The sequence below is a fragment of the Idiotropiscis lumnitzeri genome, chromosome 8 (genome assembly GCF_059441095.1).
Source record: "Idiotropiscis lumnitzeri isolate Australia: NSW breed Sydney's pygmy pipehorse chromosome 8, RoL_Ilum_1.0, whole genome shotgun sequence".
In the NCBI taxonomy this organism is placed as follows: Eukaryota; Metazoa; Chordata; class Actinopteri; order Syngnathiformes; family Syngnathidae; genus Idiotropiscis; species Idiotropiscis lumnitzeri.
Window position 1 is genome coordinate 10,338,693 of NC_142398.1, and position 21,396 is coordinate 10,360,088.

The 21,396-nt window shown below is 41.5% G+C and overlaps 1 protein-coding gene across 2 annotated transcripts; it reads left to right on the plus strand.

Annotated features, from left to right (window-relative positions):
• Positions 1 to 3,341: 3,341 nt before the first annotated feature.
• Positions 3,342 to 10,602, plus strand: LOC148332100 (dnaJ homolog subfamily A member 3, mitochondrial-like). Of its 2 annotated transcripts, none has more exons than XM_088302608.1 (12): positions 3,342 to 3,576; positions 4,116 to 4,249; positions 4,338 to 4,421; positions 4,776 to 4,973; positions 5,409 to 5,561; positions 5,631 to 5,778; positions 6,554 to 6,618; positions 6,692 to 6,820; positions 6,924 to 7,039; positions 7,924 to 8,018; positions 8,687 to 8,835; positions 9,883 to 10,602. In XM_088302608.1, the coding sequence occupies exons 1-11, from the start codon at positions 3,378 to 3,380 to the stop codon at positions 8,818 to 8,820; spliced, it is 1,455 nt and encodes a 484-aa protein (XP_088158734.1). In that variant the 5' UTR covers positions 3,342 to 3,377; the 3' UTR covers positions 8,821 to 8,835; positions 9,883 to 10,602. The 2 variants fall into 2 exon arrangements, with proteins under 2 accessions (XP_088158734.1, XP_088158733.1); XM_088302607.1 differs by having other exon boundaries at positions 3,343 to 3,576; positions 8,684 to 8,835.
• Positions 10,603 to 21,396: the final 10,794 nt, after the last annotated feature.

The following is a 21,396-nucleotide window of genomic DNA, read 5'->3' on the forward strand; positions in this document are numbered from 1 at the left end:
CTCACATAGTGCACTTTGTTCTTTTTTGCCTCCAGCCTTGTTCTCTCCCCCACCTTTCTCCTTGAACTAACTCTCCTTCTCCCTGGCGACCAGAGAAGTGTATATGCGGGATCAGACATGGAGGAAATCGGTGGCAAAGATTGGGGATTACAGATGTGAAGTTTCTGGAAAGAAAGGTTCATTCTTTTTAAAAGCTTTAAATTGTGCTTCAACTTTGATTTCTCATTGACACAATTGATCTGACGTCAGGAATTATGCTTAATACGTTGGGTCAGAAAAATAACTCAGATGGAGAATGACGGGAAAGGTGTTAACACATCAAACTCTTTTATCTCATTCTCATCCTCGGTGGTAAAATGAGTCAAGGATGCGACGGCTGCTTCGCTTGTTGACTAAACAGTTTGGAGAAAGAACGTAACATCCTGCCAAGTTGTGTGGCGTGCACTTCTTTCAGCCCTCGTTCACACCTCAGTAATATTTCTTCACACTGGGGCTTTAGAGGCCTTGTCACAGAGGATAAAAACAGAGCTGTGGTTTGAGGGGGGAGCAGATGAAGAAAGCCAGAAGGATACATGGATGACAGGAACACTTAACGGTGTATTCTGTCGGGTCTTTTGTCGGCCAATGAAAAAAAATCAGACCTGAGAGAGTTCTTCTTCTATCAACGGCGGGGCCGGTCATTGACCCACAGCTCTGGTCATTGACCTGTACCTGGAGGCTGCACTCAGGTGGGCAAGAAGGTCAGAGAAGTGGATGAACTGATACAGCTTCCTGTCTGTTGGCGTGAATCACCTTTTAAGGTAGAGGTGGGCAAACTTTTTTGATTGGTGGGCCACAATGGGTTTTAAAATTTGACAGAGGGGACCCGGAGCGGATTGATGGAGTGTTTTGGTAACCTCACCTCATCGGAGAAAAAAAAATACATTTAATTCTAAATGAAAGTGAACAAAAGCATTACAACAAAATATCTGTGTTTGACACACCAGAGTATTTAGAAAATAAAACATTAACAGGGTTTATTTATTTAACTTTTTTCAAGTTTGGCGGGCCGGATTAAACCGATTAATGGTCCGCGTGTGGCCCCCGGGCCGTAGTTTGCCCACATCTGATTTGGGGAAAACATTGTCATTTCAGTCACAATGAGTCTATACTTTTGATTTGGTTCCCGTAGGACACGTAGGATTGTTGGAAATAGAGACAAGATATTCCCTTTTACCCAAATATGTTTCTTAAAGATGTCGGTTTTTCAGATTTTTGCTGGTTTGTGGACTTACTCTTTGAATACCGTATTTGATCCATCCATTATCCGTTCCGCTTCTCCACACGAGGGTCACGGGATGCCGGAGCCTATCCCAGTTGTCTTCGGGCAGGAGGCAGTGTACACCCTGGACTGGTTGCCAGCCTGCCAATCGCAGGGCACGCAAAGACAAACAACCATTCACGGTCACACTCACAACTCGGGGGCGTTTCAGAGTGTCCAATCAACCTACCATGCATGTTTTGGGAATGTGGGAGGAAATCGGAGTACATGGAGGAAACCCTTACATTTATTCAACTTTTTTCCCTTGGCTTAGAGAACTAAAACAGACACTCGTGATTTAGGCACATGTACGACTGAATAGTTTGGCATTTCAGAGTCATCTTGTAACCATAACAGCTGCGTAATCTCCACAATTGGGAAGAGATGCCGAACATGGTGTGATTTATCGTATACGTATCGTCTGCCTACGGGCGAGGTTAACAGCTGTGTGCGTTTGAGAAAGCGAGGTCACTTTGCCGTCACGCTTTGCCAGCCCTCGCGAAGCCGAGCCGAAACTGATTGGTTACCAAAATCAAAAGCCTATTCAACAACAAGAGAATCTTTCTGCTTCCCTCTGATGTTTATACGTAACATTAGAATGTCACAGTCGCATCACCAAAGGGCAAACTCATGATGGCTAGCTGAAGACAAACACATTTGTTCATGATATTTATCAAGAGCATGAAAACCGAAAAAAGATTAAATACTTCTCACATTTTTATTGGCCAGCTGTGAGAAAAAAGAACTTTTGGGTGAAGTTGCAGGAGCATCAAGAAGGTCAAGCGAAAACCTGACAGCCCTCTGATCTGATGACTTAACCTCAGAGCATCCATCTCCATCGCTGGAGAGATTAAAACGCAAATAAATTATTAGTTGAGGAGAAGCATTTGACTCACAAGACTTACTGTCTTATGAGTCAAATGGTGGCTTGTTTGGACGATTTGCACAAGCAACAAACAGAAATATGATGTCTCCAGTCTGGAGTCAGCTTGCATGTGTAATAATATCGCAAGGACGTTGGCAGGGAGAGGGCTAGGAATGAGAAACAGAAATCCTCTTTCATTACTTCAGGAATGGCCCAGTTTGTGTTAAAGTACGACTCTCTCATTATTTATTTATTTATTTATTTATTAAACATGGGCTTTTTTGTTATTAACGGATTGGTGGCGCCACCTGCTGTTTGAATTTTGCTCTGGTTCCCAAAGGACCGCCAAGTCAAAGACCGGTCTTGAATCTGATTTTAATTCGATGGCGTGACCTTTAAAACGCCGTTTATGGTCGAAAACCCTCGAGGCCAAAATATCTCCCACGGGATGTGACTCATTTCCAGTTGTTGAACATTCTTGATTTCAGTTGTTCCTGCTGGAAGTGGCGATGCCAGGGATGTTGGGCACCATGAAAAGAACTCTGACTGGTGGAAAATGTTGATACCGTTTTACATAAAACTATGCATGTTATTGGTATTATTGACAAAACAATGAACAGATATTACACTCTTCCCCTAATTTGTTGATGATCTTAAACATTTAAGCGGGGAAAATACTTTTATTTCACAGGAGGGAAAATACTTTTTCACGGCAGGTAAGTGCAAAAGGTTTGGGGACCACTCCTCTAAATATTAAAAGAATAATATCGGAACAAATGAATGAAGAACTGGGGAAAACAAAAAAGGGTAGAAAGAGTAAATGTCAGTCCCAAATCGAAAGTTAGAAATATTATAGCAAATAGTCAATAATTTATACATGATAAGTATGAATTAAATACATAAGCTAGAATTAAATCATCAATATAACATTATTTATAGAAAACCTGAAAAATGGTAAAACTGTAACACATTGAAATTTATTCAAACATGCGTATCTATGCTTTATAAAATATGAGAGCGCAGAGAATTATGTGTTTCAAAATACTTGTTTTAGTTTTCTTTTACAAAAAGGAACCGTTTTCTACGAGATAGCGGTAATGCGCCAAATCACTGTGTAAACCGCCGTTCAAGTACAAAGAAGAAGTTGCCGCAAAATGATTTTTTTTTAGAGCATGCGCAGACCGTTGTCGACCCGGTAGTGACGACATTAAAATGGCGTCCCCCGCTAGCCGGCATAGTACACTCTTCGTCACATCGCTTATTTCCAAACTCTGCCGCGCTCATCTCCAGTTTGTATCCACCCACCATGCCTCTTTTTCGGCGACGGTCTCGGTCGCACACCGGGGAGGTTCGGCGTCTCTCCCGAGCCATCGTAGCCCCCAAAATGCGGTGACATTGAGCCGACTGACTGGTGAGTGCGAAACATTTCGAGTGCTTGTCATACTAGTAATTCTACGTGTTAAGAACGGGCTTTGAGATGTGATAAATGGGACAAATTAGACGTGACTGCTACCAAAACAAATTACATCTGTTTATGGCTGATGTCATGGCTTACTCGTTTGCTGACGTAGTCGAATTCACTGACATTGCATTAAATTAGCACTATGTACGCTGGACTAAATGGACATTTAATCACAACATGTCAATGTACAGTAGCGCACATTTAGTAACATGGTGGTATCAGTCACGCAATCACCCAGTGACACCAACTGTTTGTTGTAGAATAATGAATATTTGAATTACTGTAAGATAGCAAACGTCATGTAAATACTACGACCTCGGCTTTTTGGGTTAATCAAAGCAACATAAAATGGTTGATTTACATTTTTTTTCCCTCAAAAAGATTATACAGCTTATGGCTCATAATAAAATTGGGAAAAGTTTTCCAAATTTGTCTTGCAAATAAATTCAACCAAGGTGACAAGTGCAGTTGTGTCGTCCTGTCTGCAGTCTTGCGATGTCCTCACTTTGTCCCAAACCGATACCTGCGCACTAGCGCAAGATGCACCAACAAAGACTTGTACGAGGTGCTGGGTGTCACCCGCACGGCCTCACAAAGGGACATCAAAAAGGCTTATTACCAGGTGAGATGACCTCCATGGTTAGTCACCTCATTAAAGATCCTCGCGGAAGCCTACTTAGAAGTCTAATCTGAGTCCCTTATGTTTACAGTTGGCAAAGAAGTACCACCCAGACACTAACCCTGACGATCCGGAGGCCAAAGAGAAGTTTGCCAAGCTAGCAGAAGCCTACGAGGTAGTGGCTGGTAACATACACTCTGCAGTTTTATTATTTGTTTTATTATTATTTTTTTAATGTCGTAAGTACTATCTAGTGTACCTAAGTAAAAATACTTAATCGACTGTTAAAGGAAGCTGGCTGCATATCCCTATTGTTCGCGAAGATCACAATGATATTGCTGTGTTATACTCCTCGTGATAAAGGCACCCACATTACAAGAAGCCGGACAATCCATTGAACTGAAGCATAAAAACATCATGAAAAATTTGAATTATTTTCATTTGAATGAATTATGTTCTGTGTTTTTATAAAATACATCGATGTGTGGTGCCACTTTTTTCAAGTAACCAAATCCTTCTTGCATCGCAGGTGTTGAGTGACGAGTTGAAGAGGAAGCAGTACGACACGTACGGCTCGGCTGGCTTTGACGCCAGCCGGGCGGGCCAGCAGCAGTACTACAGAGCAGGGAGTGCCAATGTAGACCCTGAGGAGCTTTTCAGGAAAATCTTTGGGGATTTCGCCGGCGGCTTCCAAGATGTCAACAGCATGTTTGAGCAGCGGCCAGAGGTGAGGGAAAATGAGGTCTTTCACTAACTAACTTGTGATTGACGTAAAAAAAATAATACAATAATAATAATTCATTGCTCAAAGTGATTTATTTATTTATTTATTTGATGGTGCATTCTTACTGGTGTGCGCTGCTTGTAATTGAAAATGACTGAGAACAGAGAAGAGCTAATTTGCCAAAGCAGTCAGATTTGCCATCTTGGCAACTTTTTTGGTCCTTCTATGGACCATATTTTTTTTTTTCCCCCCAAAATCCAATACATGAGCATGGTAGTCAATTGCACTTGTTATTTTGAAGAATGTTATTTTTGTTTTCTTTGGATACATGAAGAGTACAAAAACACTTGAAATTGGATTTTTGTGAGGAATTGGTCTCCTAAAAGTTACAACAGATGATCGCTCACCACGTGACGCGTTTCTCTTGCATGTCAATAGTTTGTGATGGAGCTGACGTTTGCCGAGGCGGCGAAGGGCGTGGACAAGCAGCTGTCAGTCAACCTCGATGACGCCTGCCCAAGGTGCGACGGCAAGGGCAACGAGCCGGGCACCAAAGTATCGCACTGCCACTACTGCAATGGCACCGGCATGGTGAGTCGCACCTCTCTCCCCAGTTTCTTATTTAAGTTTGTTATCATGCCTGCGTTTTCCTTTCCACAGGAGTCGCTGCACACGGGCCCTTTCATGATGCGAAGTGCTTGTCGACGCTGCGGCGGCAAGGGCTCCATCGTAATCACGCCCTGCGCTCTGTGCAAAGGTTTGGGTCAGACCAAGAAGAGGCAGAGGGTCACGGTACCGGTTCCGGCAGGTAGGTGTTTGACACACCATAAATCAAACCAATTATAAATGAGCGAAACAGAATTAAATTAGTGAGGTTGGCGGTACATAGATGGATGGAAAATTAAAAGGTGGCTCAGAGTGTTAATTACCTCAACCGTGGATCTGAAGTGAAGTATTGAAATGGAGATAAGTGTTCAGAACTGAGGTAGACTGATGTCACGTCGTTTTTCTGTAACACCAATTGCTGGCAACTAAGTCGACGTCTCCATATTATGTCAAATCATCATTAATATTGCAATTTTGGTTAGCAACAGAGTTCAAACAGGCCAAGCGGTTAATTCTTAAATGACCACGTGTGAATAATAGCATCTGTGAAATTATACATTTACTTTTTTTCCCTTTCTCCAATGGAGTTGTCTTTTTGAGGGAGGCATGTTTAGTTTAGTTCTTTATTTTGTTCCCAGTTCACCAAAGACACACAAATGACCAGTAGAAAGACATCCATGTATCAAAGAAAGAGTCTAAACTTGCATTAATTTGCAGCCAAGCCCTTGACAAAAACTGAGACAAATAAAATGGCTTATACTTGAACAAATAATTCAGCCTTTCTTCAGCCAACATGAGGACATCAGACAATTTAGAAAAAAAAGCCTCCTCAAATCGTGATTATAAAGTAGATAAAGCACCCAGTCCACTGTAGGACTACGCTGTCTATTATGAGGACTATTTGATGTGTTGGCTCTCAAAATGTGCTGCTGCACCCAATCATGTGGCATGTGAGTGAATATGGCATTTGTTTGCAGGGGTTGAACACGGTCAGACCGTGCGGATGTCTGTCGGCACGAAGGAGATTCTCATTACTTTCCGGGTGCGTCTCATCAATTTGCCATGACAGTGAATGTATTTTCCCTTGTTGAACTGAATGAACTGGGCCCACACAGGTCCAGAGGAGCCCCGTGTTCAGGCGCAACGGAATTGACATTCACTCGGACGTGCTGATCTCTGTGGCTCAAGCCATCCTGGGAGGTACCGCCACAGCACAAGGCCTCTATGAAAGCATCAGTATAGTGGTGAGCTGGTTAGAAAACGGCACTCCTTGATTGTCGCATGCACCCCTAATATTGTGGCTGCAATATTTAATCCAAGCAACCGTGCTCGTCGCCATGTTTGCAGATACCTGCCGGCTGTCAAGCCGATCAGGTGATCCGGTTGCAGGGGAAAGGCATTCGCAGGCTGAACAGCTACAGCTACGGAGATCACTACGCGCACATCAAAGTCAGAGTTCCCAAGTAAGAAACTAGAAACTGGGTGAATACAACAAAACCTGACAGTGCTTAACTCTGAGACAAGACCCCAATTTCTTTCTATAGTCCTTTCCCCAAAAACAACAGCAGCCTTATCAAGTGATTTCAAATGAGTATTCTTCAGCATTATCTTCACAATTTTAAAATGTTTTCAGGTGTCTTAACGTGTCTGTTACAGGCAACATCTCTTTCCTCTTTAAAATACTTTATGAGTCAAGAATTACTGCAAACCTGCAATTTGTTGTCTTGCTCAAATTGGCTTGTTGTGAGCTACATAGCTGAGCCAATGGCAAGGAGGGATTTTGTTACCATGACAACACGGGTGGGAGCAGGGGGTAGCTCATCATGGTTTCATTTACCTCTTGGTGGCAGACATTGCAGATTCATACTTGTGGCGCGTGTAGCAGAAATTAGGCCCCCACATCAACAGCTTCACCAAAAAATGGATTATGTGCAGCTAATCTGTGCATCCAACAAAATTCAATGTAGGTCTGCTTGCCTTTTGACTTGTGTTTCAGAACTTGGGCTATGACTTGAAAGTGGCCTGGGCACTTCGCCTAGCTGCAATGTATAACTTAATGGGGCCAGAATTAGGTAAATTGACGGAATTTGGATGACCCAAATTGTAATTGTAACGGCTCGCTCACAGTTTTCCAAAAAAGGCAAAGTTTAAAAAAAAATAAAAAATAAATCCTTATATATCATGATTGTTTAATTTCACACTTGATTGGTCGGCAGGCAATTGAAAGCTCAAGCTATTTGCTGTGTACAAACTTCTATAAAGTAGTTTCCTAAATGTGTTACTTTTTAAGCTTCCATTGCATATCTCTTTTTCCACATCCTTCATTTTTGGTTGTTTGTCTCTGCAGGAAGTTAACGCGGAGGCAGCGTTCCCTCCTACTCAGTTACGCTGAGGAGGAGACGGATGTTTCTGGGATCGTTAATGGTGTCAATCGATCTCCAGGTAAGCCCAGCAATGTGAAAAGGATGGAAAAAAAATAAAAATTAAAAACATGCTTTGATGCATTATTCTTACATAAACAGTGCACTACAACACTGGCTGGTGTAAAGTTGATGAATAAAACTGGTACACTGATACCCGTTTTCAAAATCGTAACTGCTTTCTAGGATGTTTTATGATCGTAACGATTGAGCATATTTCACATTTCTGATAGTTGCCCCAAGTGTTTGCAAGCATTGCATTTCTCATAGACTTCATTTTGCTTCAGCTTGCTTATAAAAGTGTTTAGTTGCTTATCAATTTCTGTTATTATTAATTAAAAATAACTAATGCAATCGAGCAGAAGAATATTTTCAAGGTGACAATTTTCATTTTGAGATTTTTTTTTCAATTCTAGATTTTTGATATTTTTATTGGAGGCTGTGGTTTAAAAAATGGAAAAAAGATGGGCACAAACCAATTTTGTTGATTTTTTTTATTTTATTTATTTATTTTTTACATTTAATTAGCTAGATCTTCGTAACGTGATGCTTTGTAACGGGCATTAATAAAGATACATTTGTTTGAAATATTAATTGAAAATGGAAAGTAACTAATGTTACAAGGAATGTGACTTCCCATCTTGAGTAGAAAAATGTACACGAGTCGAGTTGATGCTTTGCGTTCAGCAGGGGGAGGCAGTGCGTCGGGTTCTTGTGAGAAGTCAAGCAGCTCAGCAGAGGCCGAAGAGAAACAGGAGAAGAAGGAAGAAGAGGAGGAGGAGAAGGGAGGCTTCTTTTCGAAACTGAAGAACATGTTTAGCTGAAATTACCAACACAAGGTGGGCACTTCACCGTCATGTATAGTCTTCGATCATCCAATTTCTCTAGTACTTGTCCTTACTTGCTGGGGGTGTTTGCGTAGATATATATTTTTTTATCCTCAAGTATACAACCTACCATTCATACGTGCACAATTTAGAGGTTGACCTAACGCGCATGCTGTTGAAATGTGGGTAGAAACCGACCCCAGAAAAAAACTCAAAAACACGGGGAGAGGGCGTGCCACTCTCACTTTATAAGAATCAAATTGATAGAAGCCACCCGAGCATTCGCAGCATGGATGTTTGAAAGATCATTGCCAAGCAACCTGTTTTTCAACAATCGGTCACCACGGCAAAAAGATACATTTTCTTGAAGATGACTATTTTCATTAAAAATGTGAAACTTTCTCTTCAAGTACATTTTCTTCAAGAATGATGGCGTTTAACAAAAAAAAAATCCATTTTATTTTAATATAGTCAGTCAATGCTTCAAATTTCTCAGTTACAGTTTGTATCCTTTCTCTTGAAATGGTAACATTTCTTCCTCAGAAAAATCCCCCACATGAAAATGAACCCCCCCCCCTCTAAAGTCTGCATTTGTTTCCTCCTTCCTCTTCTTTTTTGTGTTGAATATGGATAATTTAAAGCAGTGGTTCTAAAGCCGATCACATAAAAAAAAAAAATACATTGCTCTCAAGTACTACCATCATGACCAACATTAAAGTATAGTGTTAATGAAAAATTTAGGCTGGATTTTATTCCTAAAAAAATACATTAAATATTATTGTAAGCCACTGTAATATTATGTCTGCGCTTAAAAATAGAAAAATGCTGAATCTGTACTTAAATGATTCTTTAATTGAAATGTGTTGCGCAATGACGTTAGACCTTAAATGTTTTGGGTTAGCTGAGCCACTTCACATAACATGATGCACCGTTTGAACCTTGACTTCAGGGATTGTTGCATTTGGATTCTTAACAGACCTAACATGCATGATTTTGGAACGTGTGTGGCTGCTGGAGAAAATAACTGTCATTCCCCCCCCCCCCTTTTTCTTCTTCTAGGAAAATGAAAGTCAACACGGCATAAGAAAGCGGTGAATCCGGAAGGAGGCACGTTTGCATGGGGCCAGTTGTTAAAGTTGCGGGCAGCCAACAGGCCAGTAAAATGTGGCAAAGGACGATTGTAATTAGTGTAAAGATGTGTATGCCTCTCAGAAACTTGTAGCAAAGGCTTTAAAAATCTATTTAAATAAATTCCACAGGATAATTTCAAGCTTTCTTTCATTTTAGTTGATGTTTGACTACAGCCAGTGACGTCCTCACTTGCCGTGTGGTTTCAAAGCTTTGCAGTGAGACTCCAAAGGCACATTTAAGTTAGACGCCGGGCGTCCCCTTTCTCTGCTTTTTGGACCACAGAAAACTTTTTTTTTTTTCCCTCAGGGTGCGGTTTACACGCGACGCCTGTAAATGTCCTGACAAAGGCGACCGAGGCATCCACACTCCACGAGGCGGTTCTGTAGCTCTCCATTGTCCCAAATAAGTGATAGAATCCTTTTGCTACTCATGTCTTTGCTGTGGTTAGCAAGAAAAATATTTGTGTCAGCGTTGGGCTTATAGCTGCAGTGTTCAAAGTTGATTTCATTTAGAGAGGAAAAATGCCCCCAACAACAACACAATCAATCAACATTTGTTGAGTTTTAAGTTTTTTTTCTGAAATTCGCTTTCCAAAGCTCAGAATACACCAAATTAATTTTCAAGAAGAATAAATGGCTCCCATGAGAATTCTGCGCCCGTCTCTTTCTCCTCCTCATGTGGGCCTGGCCCCCCTCGTAAATTTTCTTCTTTCTGAGCTCCTAAATCACTCTTGTATAATTATGGAGCGACGGTTGTTGTTCCTTCGTCTGCCTGTGGTTGGAAAAAGTGCCGAGCCTGCAGACCGAAATGTTTCTTGTGATACTGTATTTATTTTGGGGGTCCCATTATTGCACTCAGTCCCCCAAAAACACTCTTAGTGGCGCCCCCTGGAACTTTTGAAAGAAAATAGCCCCTCACACCATTTTTGCTGGTCAAGATGAAATTAGGTGGTGATGCCTATCTCAAAAAGATGCACCAAAAAAACTCTTGAGGAACATGTGTGCAGTCTGAACAGTCTGACGTTTTAGTTTGATGCTGCCATCTGTGCAAATTTCAGGACTCCTATTTTGAAGAACTCTGAATGGTCCTCAATTGGAAGCAGGTGATGTACATCAGTGTTTGCCAACCTTTATTGAGTCAGGTCAAGTACTTTATTTTTCACTCATGGTACACAACCATACAAAACATTTCACAAAATAAAAAAAATATTGAGAATACTCAGTGTGAAACCTGGCCATGTTTAGTTTTATTTATTTTAACAACGTGTTCATTGCTGTGGTTGCGGAGGTGATGTCGAAGCATTCACTTGCTGTGTAATTACAGGCCAAAAAGTCAAACGTTGAGTGCGACCTTCCTGCAGCATTGTCGGCCAGCTAATTCAAACGCAAGCCTTTTAACTTTCATTCCTTTTGTGGAGTTCAGGCGCCAACGAAACCGAAGTGAGCAATCCAAAGCTTAAAAAAAAAACAACTATTTTATATTCACCGCAGATTCAAATTTGGCATGTTAAACAGAGTGGGAACACACAGACGACAATGTCTAGAACGGTGATTAGAGACCAAAGTCAATAAAAGCCTATTCAATGCTACGCCTCAAGACTTCCTCAAAGCTTTTCTCCTCTCTCGAGTCATAATGCCAGACGCTCAATGTCGGGTCTCGTGCTTTACAAACATGTAAAAATGGCCGTGTGTCAATCCCGTGTGACTGACAGCTGGTTGCCGTGAGTAACTGGGAAACGTGAGGAGGAGTTTGCCATCTGCATTGTCAGACGGCAGCACAAAGGCCCCAAAAAGGAGCAGGACGAGGCTAATTGGACGTGGACAAGTGGTGAAATGCACAAAATCGTCACTTGTTCGTGACACATCACTGAATGAAGTCGAGAAATGCGCGCCTTTATCTTTTTCACCAGGAGTCTTTTATTAGTTTTTGCTTTATGTGGTCACCACAAGCAGCTCATTCTTTCTCCACACTTTGGCCTTTTCCATTACTTTTGTAGAAGTTAATCTTGGTCTCATCACTCCATAAAACTTTGATTCAAACTTTCTGGGCTCATTTCTGAACTTCTTTGCTGAATCCAACTTGGCCTTGTGATTGTTTTTGCTGATGAATGATTTGCATTTTGTGAATCGTGATACATTCCCCCCTGCCGTGTGGAGTTTGGCACTGATGACACCGACGGTTGTCTTTGGGTGTTTCTTCACAGCTCTCACAATGTTTCTGTCCTCGATTTGCTGTTGCTACCCTTGGCTGACCTGTTTGACGTCTGTCGCTCTGGCGCTGAGTGAGTTAACAGAGCGAAAGATTCTAAGACCAAGTAGGATCTATTTTTCCAAGTTGTAGCAGTGGTAGTCGATTGAAAGTTGCCTGGGGTGTGGTCTGAAGCGGAGTGGCTTAATTTTTCACAATTTTTGATGCCGTTATTTTTATGCCGTCGTTCAAATTTGCCAAGGTTGTTCAGAACTCTCTTATTCGTGGTGTGTTGAATTGTGAAGACATCTTTACTCTACATCAGTGCCTCTCAAATAGTGAGGCGGGTCCCCCGAGGGGCAGGGGGGCGCGTGTGTACCTGGATACCGTGCGTTTTTTTTTTGCTGTACTACAATGAAGTGTAATTGCACATCCACTCCAGTAGTTGGCAGTGGCGTTCTCCTTGCCCACTGTCTGCAGCAAGTATTCACTCTACGGTGTAAGTTTGTTTTGCAACGAAAATACTATAATTCATAATTGTGGCGGAGAGTGGGTGGTGGTAGGTACGGCGCAAATTATTTTCTTCTTGGTGGGGGGGGGGTGTAACATAAAATAATTGAGAAGCACTGCTCTACATGGACTTTATTAAGCAATCCATGAGTACAAATGTTGACTGAACTGATGTAACGTCTTTTGAGTAGTTGCATTTGAACTCCCTCCTCTTGAGAGCAAATCTTTAAATCCAAGGCATTGCGTTCGGGTGACAAAAAGTGGGCTGGCGTGAGGGCAAACAGGCTACTTAGTCAGCTGTATGAAAATATAACCAAGCATGAGCTCATCCCCGAGTGTGTTTGTTATATGTCACAGTGTGTCTAAGGGCGGCCCCGAACCGATTATAAAAGCCCATATGGAAAGCATCAAGCAATCTCGTAATCTGATCCTCAATCTGGGGTCCGCTTTTGAGGCGAGGAACGTCTCCTTGACCCCTTTATATGGACTTAAAATACACACACTCAGCAGATGCATGTGGCAATGATCTGGATGGCCAATTAGCCGAGGCTGCGGGGGTGTAAGGACACGCAGGCCGAAAGTGGAAGAGACGTTGCTGTGATTGAGGCAAAATGGGAAACAGGCAGGAATCAGCGTCACCCTTTGGCCTCCCATGCACAAACACAACGCTGTTTACTACGCCAGTAAAAATATCTCGCGTCTATCTACTCTGTCATTACGGCTGCCAGCATGTCATATATCCCAAAAAGACTGTCTTTGGACGCTGTTATTATGCAAAGAATCACTGACGATTACGGACTAGTGTACTTTCGCACAAAGACGTTTTCTTTTTTTAAATTTTTCTTTGGCTTCTTTTTTTGTGATGTCACCACAGAAGCGCACCAGTAATGATAACTGTACAACAGGAAATGCGACTTGTTCTAATGTAAGAAAGTAAATTAGCTTCAGTATGACTGGTTAATTTTTTCTTTTTTTTTTTTCTCCATTTGAGCAATCATTAACTCATTCGCTGCAAAAGTGGTCCACTACCATCCGTGTTGGAGAATTTTGAGTTGTCTCCGATGAAATAAACAGATAATCTATCAAAAGAAACCGTAGACTCTCTTCAGCAGAGGGATTTTTATTCATGAATGAACTCATTTATTTATTAACTTTTCCGTTCCTTTGAAATCAGCAGAACCAACCCCAAAGTGGAGAAAATGTGATTGCTTGTGTTCATTACAATTAAACGGGAAGAAAACCTTGAAAACAAATAATCACAATCGCAATATGGAGGAAAAAGAATCGCAATTGTATAACGTTTCAAAAATCGTAATGTTATTCAGTGTAGCTTTATACGAACATGTCCTCGTGCAGCAAACTGCACTGGACATTCTCATCATTAATTTTCAGAAAATTTACCCTGCTGCGTGTCTGACCCCCCCCCCCCCCCCCCCCCCTCGGTTAGTCTACTCTGGTGATTTTTGTTGGCCTCATGGCTAACAACCGCCCTTATAAATCACATCCAGCCGCCAAGGCACCGTGAAGAATGATTACTCAGTACAAACACTAGTTCGAAATGATGTACTTATTTTTCATTTCTATTCATAAACTGGGGCGGAGTCACCCCAAAATGTCCAAATTTAGCTTGACAACCTGAGTGTAAATTGTCACTCTTGTCCTCCAACATCTTTGACACGGGTCAGATCACGTGATGTAAACAAAACACGAAAGGCGGCAACATGCCACAAAGAATGGTTGTTGGCTCGGCGGAGCGCGTTTGATTTCTTTGCTTTTAATAAGCCAAGAAATGTTCTGCTCTTCGTTGGCTCCGAAACGTAACCCAACCCTGCCTGATTGCTCCCAAAATGCAGGAGTGTTTCTGGCTTGCTCTATCTCCTGTGATTTTTGTTTTTGCCCTTTCTGAACATTTAGCCGTTGTTTCACCAGGAAAGTCAATTAAGGGCTAATTATAAATAATGACAGCAGCGCATGAGGCAAAATTACTGACGGGCAACTGGGAAATATGACAAAAGAAGTGGAGAAAAAAAAGGCAGATGTTTTCCTCGATAGTGATAAAAGCACTAACTAAACAACTGACCTGGAAAACTACTCTTTATTATTATTATTTTAAATTTTTTTTAAATGTATTTATATATTTATTTATCTTAATTTCAATTGGTCCTACAATGCTTATGTACCCTTCACTATCACTCCAATTTTTGTCATTTTTATTTTGGTGTACTCTTCTTGACTAGTTTAGCCGGCTAGCATTAGCTCGCTGTCAACTGTGAACCATTTATTTATTTATTTTTTTTTTATGATCTGTTCTTCTCAATGTAATATTAACTTTTGAGTAACTACAAAATTTTAAAAGTTGCTTTTTTTCACCACGGCGCCATCTGCTGGAGCAGGTGGAGCAACTTTCGCCTACTCCGAATGTTTGAATTACTGCTGGATATGCTACTAGCTATTCTCGAGGTGTGCATCATATATTCTTTGCCTTTCGCCATCCATCAATTACTTTCTTTCTTCTTTATTTTTTTTTCCTGACGAACACAACAAAGCACGGTGGGAACTACAAAAGTGACACGCGGCCTCAAGCAAGTTCTCGTATGGCTACACGTGACTTTTAACCTGCGACTCGCACATCTCGAGCTCTCGTACATCACCGCTACAGATAGTGGGGGTGTGGAGGAAAAAGTCAGGCCTGTCAACTCGCCGGTTCCGCTGAGGCTCCAAATATATGTTCGCATGAACTCTGGGACTATAAGTCAATTGTAGTCAACAGTTGAGGCTGATACAGGAGTGGATTTTCAATCCTGTCCCATCCCACTCCCACAGAAAAAAATGGGGAAAAAAAAATCTTGTCCGATTCTGTGCTGACGAAAAACAATCTTATCCTGCTCCTGTTCAGGATGACTCACTCCTGTCCCACTCCCATTTTGGAGGTCAGCTACATAAAAATCACAAACAAACAAAAGAGCAATGGTGCATTTTGCTTTCTCCTCATGGACTCTTACAACTTTGTGCGATATTTTTTTTTTTTCATACTATGGGGCTGTACACCAACATTTGCCCTGGTGCGACCAACTTTTTCAGTCAGTCATACCCTTTTTTTCCCCTATTTTTGGTGCAGTACAGCATCACATATAGTTATCTCAATTGTCATACCGTCGTTTTGTATCATGTAAGGATTGACAGTGACTGACTATGGAACTTGATGCAAGGAAATAGCTGGAAGACAGAAAAACAAGCGGTTTCAAAGCTTGTTTGGTTTTAAGGGGGGGGGGGGGAATGCAAATCCCAGAAGGGAAAATAACATCAAACAAGCAGAGCTTGTTTTGAATGTCATTGCTGAAACTGGACTTTTGTGAAAACCCCCCCCCCAATAATTTTATAGACATAATCGCACAGCTCTAGTTTTGGCTGGTTGATTGACGCCCAAATTTGACCACACCCCTTTCAATGACACTTGACTTCCAAGTTTCTCAACTCTACAATGATCTGTCGTGCAAGTGCAAAAACAAGTTGACTATTAGAGGAAAGTAAAACTACAAAAAGATCCTGTAAAGGAAAACAAACGTCTCATTAACTTGAGGAATAAAGGTGTTGCTAACCCCAAAACTCCAAAGAGGAAGCTCGTGCCGGTGAGAGTTTACCACATCAACGACTGCTCAGGTCCAAACACTGGCCACGATTGATGTAACGTTACAACTATGAAAAGCCAAAAAAAAAAAAAAAAGCAAAACTTTCTTGTAAACAGTCACTGAAGTATGGTGATGTGCGGATTTGTAAGTTAGCAAGTTGTTGAATTTTGTGCATTTTGAGTGCGTGCGTCCTGAGGTTAAGAGGCTCCTGCTTTCTGTCCTGGCTCATGTCACTTTTACACTCGCCTTCATCTCTCAGCGTTTGTTTGGACGATGTGGTGACAGCGCCGTGTAAGCACACGAGGGAGGCTTTGTTTTAATACTTCATCTTATGGAAGGCTGGATTTAATAACAGCATAGTGCATCATTCCCCCTTTTCTCACTGGTCTCTGCTCCCGTGAGTAGAAAGTGCTTTTGAAGACGTAGGGTGTAAATTTAAAACGACTCCTTGAAAAAAAAATTGACTTGGCTACAGTAGCAAAATATAAATACTTTGTTACTTCTCAATAAATAAAAGAACTTTAATCCTTAGCGCACGGCGAGCCAATGGTTGCATCCAAACAGGCGTCAAAAACAAACAGCAGATGTTGACGTAAGCCGATGAGATGAGGGCGTTGAGGAGAGAATGAAATGTGTTGCATGCGGGACCCGGAGAGAGAAGGGGGGGAATTTATTTTGCTCTTTTGTTATAACAGCTGCAGGCGTGTTGAGAGCGAGAGCACCTCGCGAGAAGAGTTGCTTATCATAGAACGCGTGCGCGCGCACGCACACACACACTGGGCTGTTTACACGTTGGTTTTGGCGTTCCGACTCCAAAGTGGTGTTCGATGGTCATGAGTCACTCGGGTGCAGTGCTGTCAAGTTATGTCGATTTTTCGTTTGTCTTTATTTTATTTATTCTTTCTGTTTATATTTTACATTTACTTCCTACATTCGAAATTCCTCCTTGCCTTGTCAAAGGAGACTTGTTAATATTTTCTAGTGCTCCACTAATTAATTGGCTGGCCAATAGTATCGGACGATATTTGACCTTTTTCAAAAATAAAATTGGCCAGCGTTTTGCCAATTAAACACTGATATCATACGCTGAAATGGGAAGTCATATCTTTGTTGTCGTGAGCCTTAAGGCAACCAAAAGTTATTTAATTTATGATATATTTTTCGAAATAATCGGCTAATTAATTGGTTATTACTATTTTTTTCAACCAAATATCAGAATTATCGAAATTCTGGTCAGTTGGGCCGAGCTTTTCTCAATCGCTCCAAATGAACGAACACGATGTAAACAAGACAAACTGCGGGAGGGAACAATCAACAATCTTGATTGATTGATATCATGTGGTTGTAAATAATACGAAGGACTCACGACTATCTGTTTTGTTTTCAATGCTACAGTATGTCGCCACAATTAAGTGCTGCACAGTTTGCTAAGTCTTTGAGCATACTTCAAGCAATTATCTCCCAACATGTATAACGTATTTAGAAACAAATCTCAGAATTCGCTCACTCGTGCAGTGAGTTTTTCCACTACTTCTGCTCAACTCTCCAGCAGAAAAAAGATGCCGCCCCCAAGCAACACTCCACGTCGGCCTTCAATCAGCACATCCTGAAATGTGCTGATGTTGATTTGCACGGATTGGTTCATTCCGAATCCAACCACATTCCAGTCATAAAAGGGTGTGCTCACTTATGCAAATATATGACCTTCTAAATGATTTTTCTTTTCTTCAATTTACCTTTGTTGTACCAGTCACGTTGGTATAATTTATCTTGGTCTCATTTTTTTAAATATCAATATCTAGAAATTAAACATGGGTGTGTAGACATATGAAACTTTTCTCAGGGATGATACTGGCTGCCAGGATGGCCGTGTGGTCTAAGGCGCCGCGTTCCGGACCCAGTCTCCCCAGGAGGCCTGGGTTCGAATCTCGAATTTCCCCATTGTGGGACTAATAAAGGGAATATTATATTATTGGCTGCCAGGATGGCCGAGTGGTCTAAGGCGCCGCGTTCCGGACCCAGTCTCCCCAGGAGGCCTGGGTTCGAATCTCGAATTTCCCCATTGTGGGACTAATAAAGGCATTATTATTATTATTATTATTATTACTGGTTTAAAAATGCCACTGAAGTCGATCATCATCATTTCATCATGCGGGGCATCAGCTCATCTTGTGGCACTTGTTCTTCATGAGATTTTTCTTTGGCTTTTTTTTTCACACCATCCATTCATCTATCCATTCTCCAAAGCGTTTCTCCTCACGAGGGTCGCAGGCGTGCTGGAGCCTATCCCAGCTGGCTTCGGGCAGTAGTACGCCCCTGAACTGGTTGCCAGCCAACCGCAGGGCACACAAAGACAAACAACCATCCGCATTCACACTCATACGTAGTTGTAATTTAGAGGGTCCAATCAACCTGCCATGCATGTTTTTGGAATGTGGGAGGAAACCGTAGTACCCGGAGGAAACCCACGCAGGCACGGGGAGAACATGCAACTTCCACACAGGAAGGCCGGAGCCAGAATTGAATCCACGACCTTTGCACTGTGAGGCCATCGTGTCTCGTGATGACAATCATGGAACCCCAAAATGTTATTTATTGTGACATATGAAGGAGCAAGGTTGTTATTGTTCACAAAATTTAACGAAAAACTAAAAATTTTACGTAAAACAAAGCATTTTTGTTCACAAAATAATAGTGACAATATTTATTTTTGTCAGTTAATATCGAGAGTTTGGGGTTAATTTTAAATGTATTCATTTCTGTAATTGTTTGAGATTTGTAGTTTACTTCATTACACTTACAGATTTAGTTTTTAATCTTTCACTTGACACATAGAAATATTAAGCATTGCCATTCACAAGATGAATAAACATGATCTTCCTTTTTTTTTTTTTCCTTTTTACTCCATGAGACTGACCCCCATTCAGAATTTAATTATGATTGTCTATTTTCAAACTGAAGATAGTTTACACTTTCTTTCGACAATTTAGCAAACATACTCTGGCCGTCGCTTGAAAGTGAATCTGGATCATTGAAGTGAGACGAAGCAAGATGTCCGTGGTTGTGGCGTGCCAGTTGAATGTAGAAGATGAGAACTGCCTGTTTACGCGAGTGTGGGCGGGCGGAAGAAAAGACCACCAGGAGGGGGATTTTTTTTAATAAACTGGACTCAGAAAGCGAATTGGGTAGTGGTGGTGGAGGGGAAAGTCCCAAAAGGTAGAGACGAAGGAGAAAGAAAGTAACCGGCTAAAGAAGTGAGGTTATTATTGTTGGAAAATGAGCTGGAACAGAGAACTGTGTGTGTGTGTGTGTGAGTGTATGCTGCCAACACACTTGATACAATCTCAACTTTCCTGGCCGCACTTCCCACACACGCGGCTGTAAAACCTGCAGGGTTGAAATCTGAATCTGAATCTCTTGCACTGTCTTCAAGTTGAAAACTGTTTGAATGATTCACCTCTGTGCTTATCAAACACAACAATTTGTTTAATTACGTGAAAGAGGAGATGTACCTTCGCATCTGGATGGAGGGAAACGCTGAGCACGTCAAGTTTGGATCAATGCTAAGCTGCTAAAAGTACCTGTCCATATGAGGCTGAAGTGGGTGGTCTATGCGCCGTTCTCACCGGTTTTGTTTTTCCAAAGCTGGCACCGTGCCCCAAAAATCAACCAGCGGTCTTCCTAAGTGAATGAAGAAGAGCGTATTGAGCAACAGTAGGACATACTGGGATCATTTCTGGCAGTTCTTACAATTCAATCGCTATAGGCATGGGCCAATGACCGGCCTACCCGTATACGGTGGTTTTATCAAGTCAACGTTTCAATAACCGCTCATTCTGTCCATCACCGGGAATGCGCTCTTCTTTTGCTTTGTCAGTGGACTTCTAAACTGGGCAACATATGATTGGCTGCTTGCAGAGAGAGTGGAAGCAGCACACTTAAGGCTGGCTGCATTAGAGGATTTAAGAAGATCCCAGTGATCAGGAGGAATAATCTTAGATTACCTCTGCTGAGAACTTCCTCTCTGGCGAACGGAAATATTAGAAACAGATCTCAGTAAGATGTAATAAAGTTCGACAATCACACATTTAATGAAGTAATTAGTGATCTTTTAGTGTAATTGTTATGTAGACCACCCATTCCAAGGGGTGGGGGGTGTTGACAAATGTATCAATGAGAAAAATCTTCAATTCGCACCGTTCGCCCACGTCACAATTTGGAGTTTTGCCCGCCACTTTTTGACAGATTTTTGGTCACCTCAGTTAGTGTTCATGCAATTTATTGATATTTTTTTACAAACGCAAAACTTAAAAAAACAAAACAAAAAAAAACACAACATTCGATACACGTTTTTCACGAAATGGGATGAAGAAACTATAAATATCGAGAAATATGATTTCTTGTTCAGCAGTTTTGTGCCACCCTTGAATAATCATTTTTACTTTGCACTTCAGGAAAGAAAGAAAACAAATCACAGTGTGTAGTTATTTTATTGCTTGCTTCAAACTCTTTTGAGAAGGTTTAGAATAGTTTATCTTTTATACATGCGTTGAAAAACGTATTATTAGAACTGAAATATATTTTGAGCTATTTTGCACATAATCACTTATATATTATATATCCATATTTAAAACAGCATTTTTGTCATACATCTTGTTAGAAAGTGTGTAGTCCTACGTTCCACCCCCGCCAGAAGTCCTACTGAAAAATTGCAGCATTAAAGTTGCCGATCCCTGCCCTAAGCTAAGAAGTCTCATGTTTCCCCTATAATTGTTCAACTTCACTCACCTGTAATCTGCACAATTGTAGAGCCTTAGCCCAAATTCAGTATTGACTCTTGCTTTCTGTCTTTGGTTTCCAACCCCAACCCCCGTGGGAAGACTCATGTTTGTAACCCACTTCCTCTTTCCAACATCGGGGCAATCGTAAAGTGTCATCAGCAAACACGAAAGGACAGCTGAACGAGCCAGCGGCATCACGGCTCCCACCTGGGTGTGTTCCGTTGTCCGGCGAGACCCCCGATTATCCTTGACGAGCAAACAAGCACCCTGCTTGGTAAACACAAGCAGTGCTGTGGAGATTAACCAGGACAAACACTTTCTTAACGGTCAAACAA

What these genes read in the sequence shown, in the direction of transcription:
- LOC148332100 (XM_088302607.1), top strand. Translation starts at nt 3,378, where the DNA reads ATGGCGTCCCCCGCTAGCCGGCATAGTACACTCTTCGTCACATCGCTT. An exon ending in TGTTTGAGCAGCGGCCAGAG is followed by an intron (nt 4,974 to 5,408) that starts GTGAGGGAAAAT and finishes GCATGTCAATAG; the next exon opens with TTTGTGATGGAGCTGACGTT. An exon ending in AGATTCTCATTACTTTCCGG is followed by an intron (nt 6,619 to 6,691) that starts GTGCGTCTCATC and finishes GGGCCCACACAG; the next exon opens with GTCCAGAGGAGCCCCGTGTT.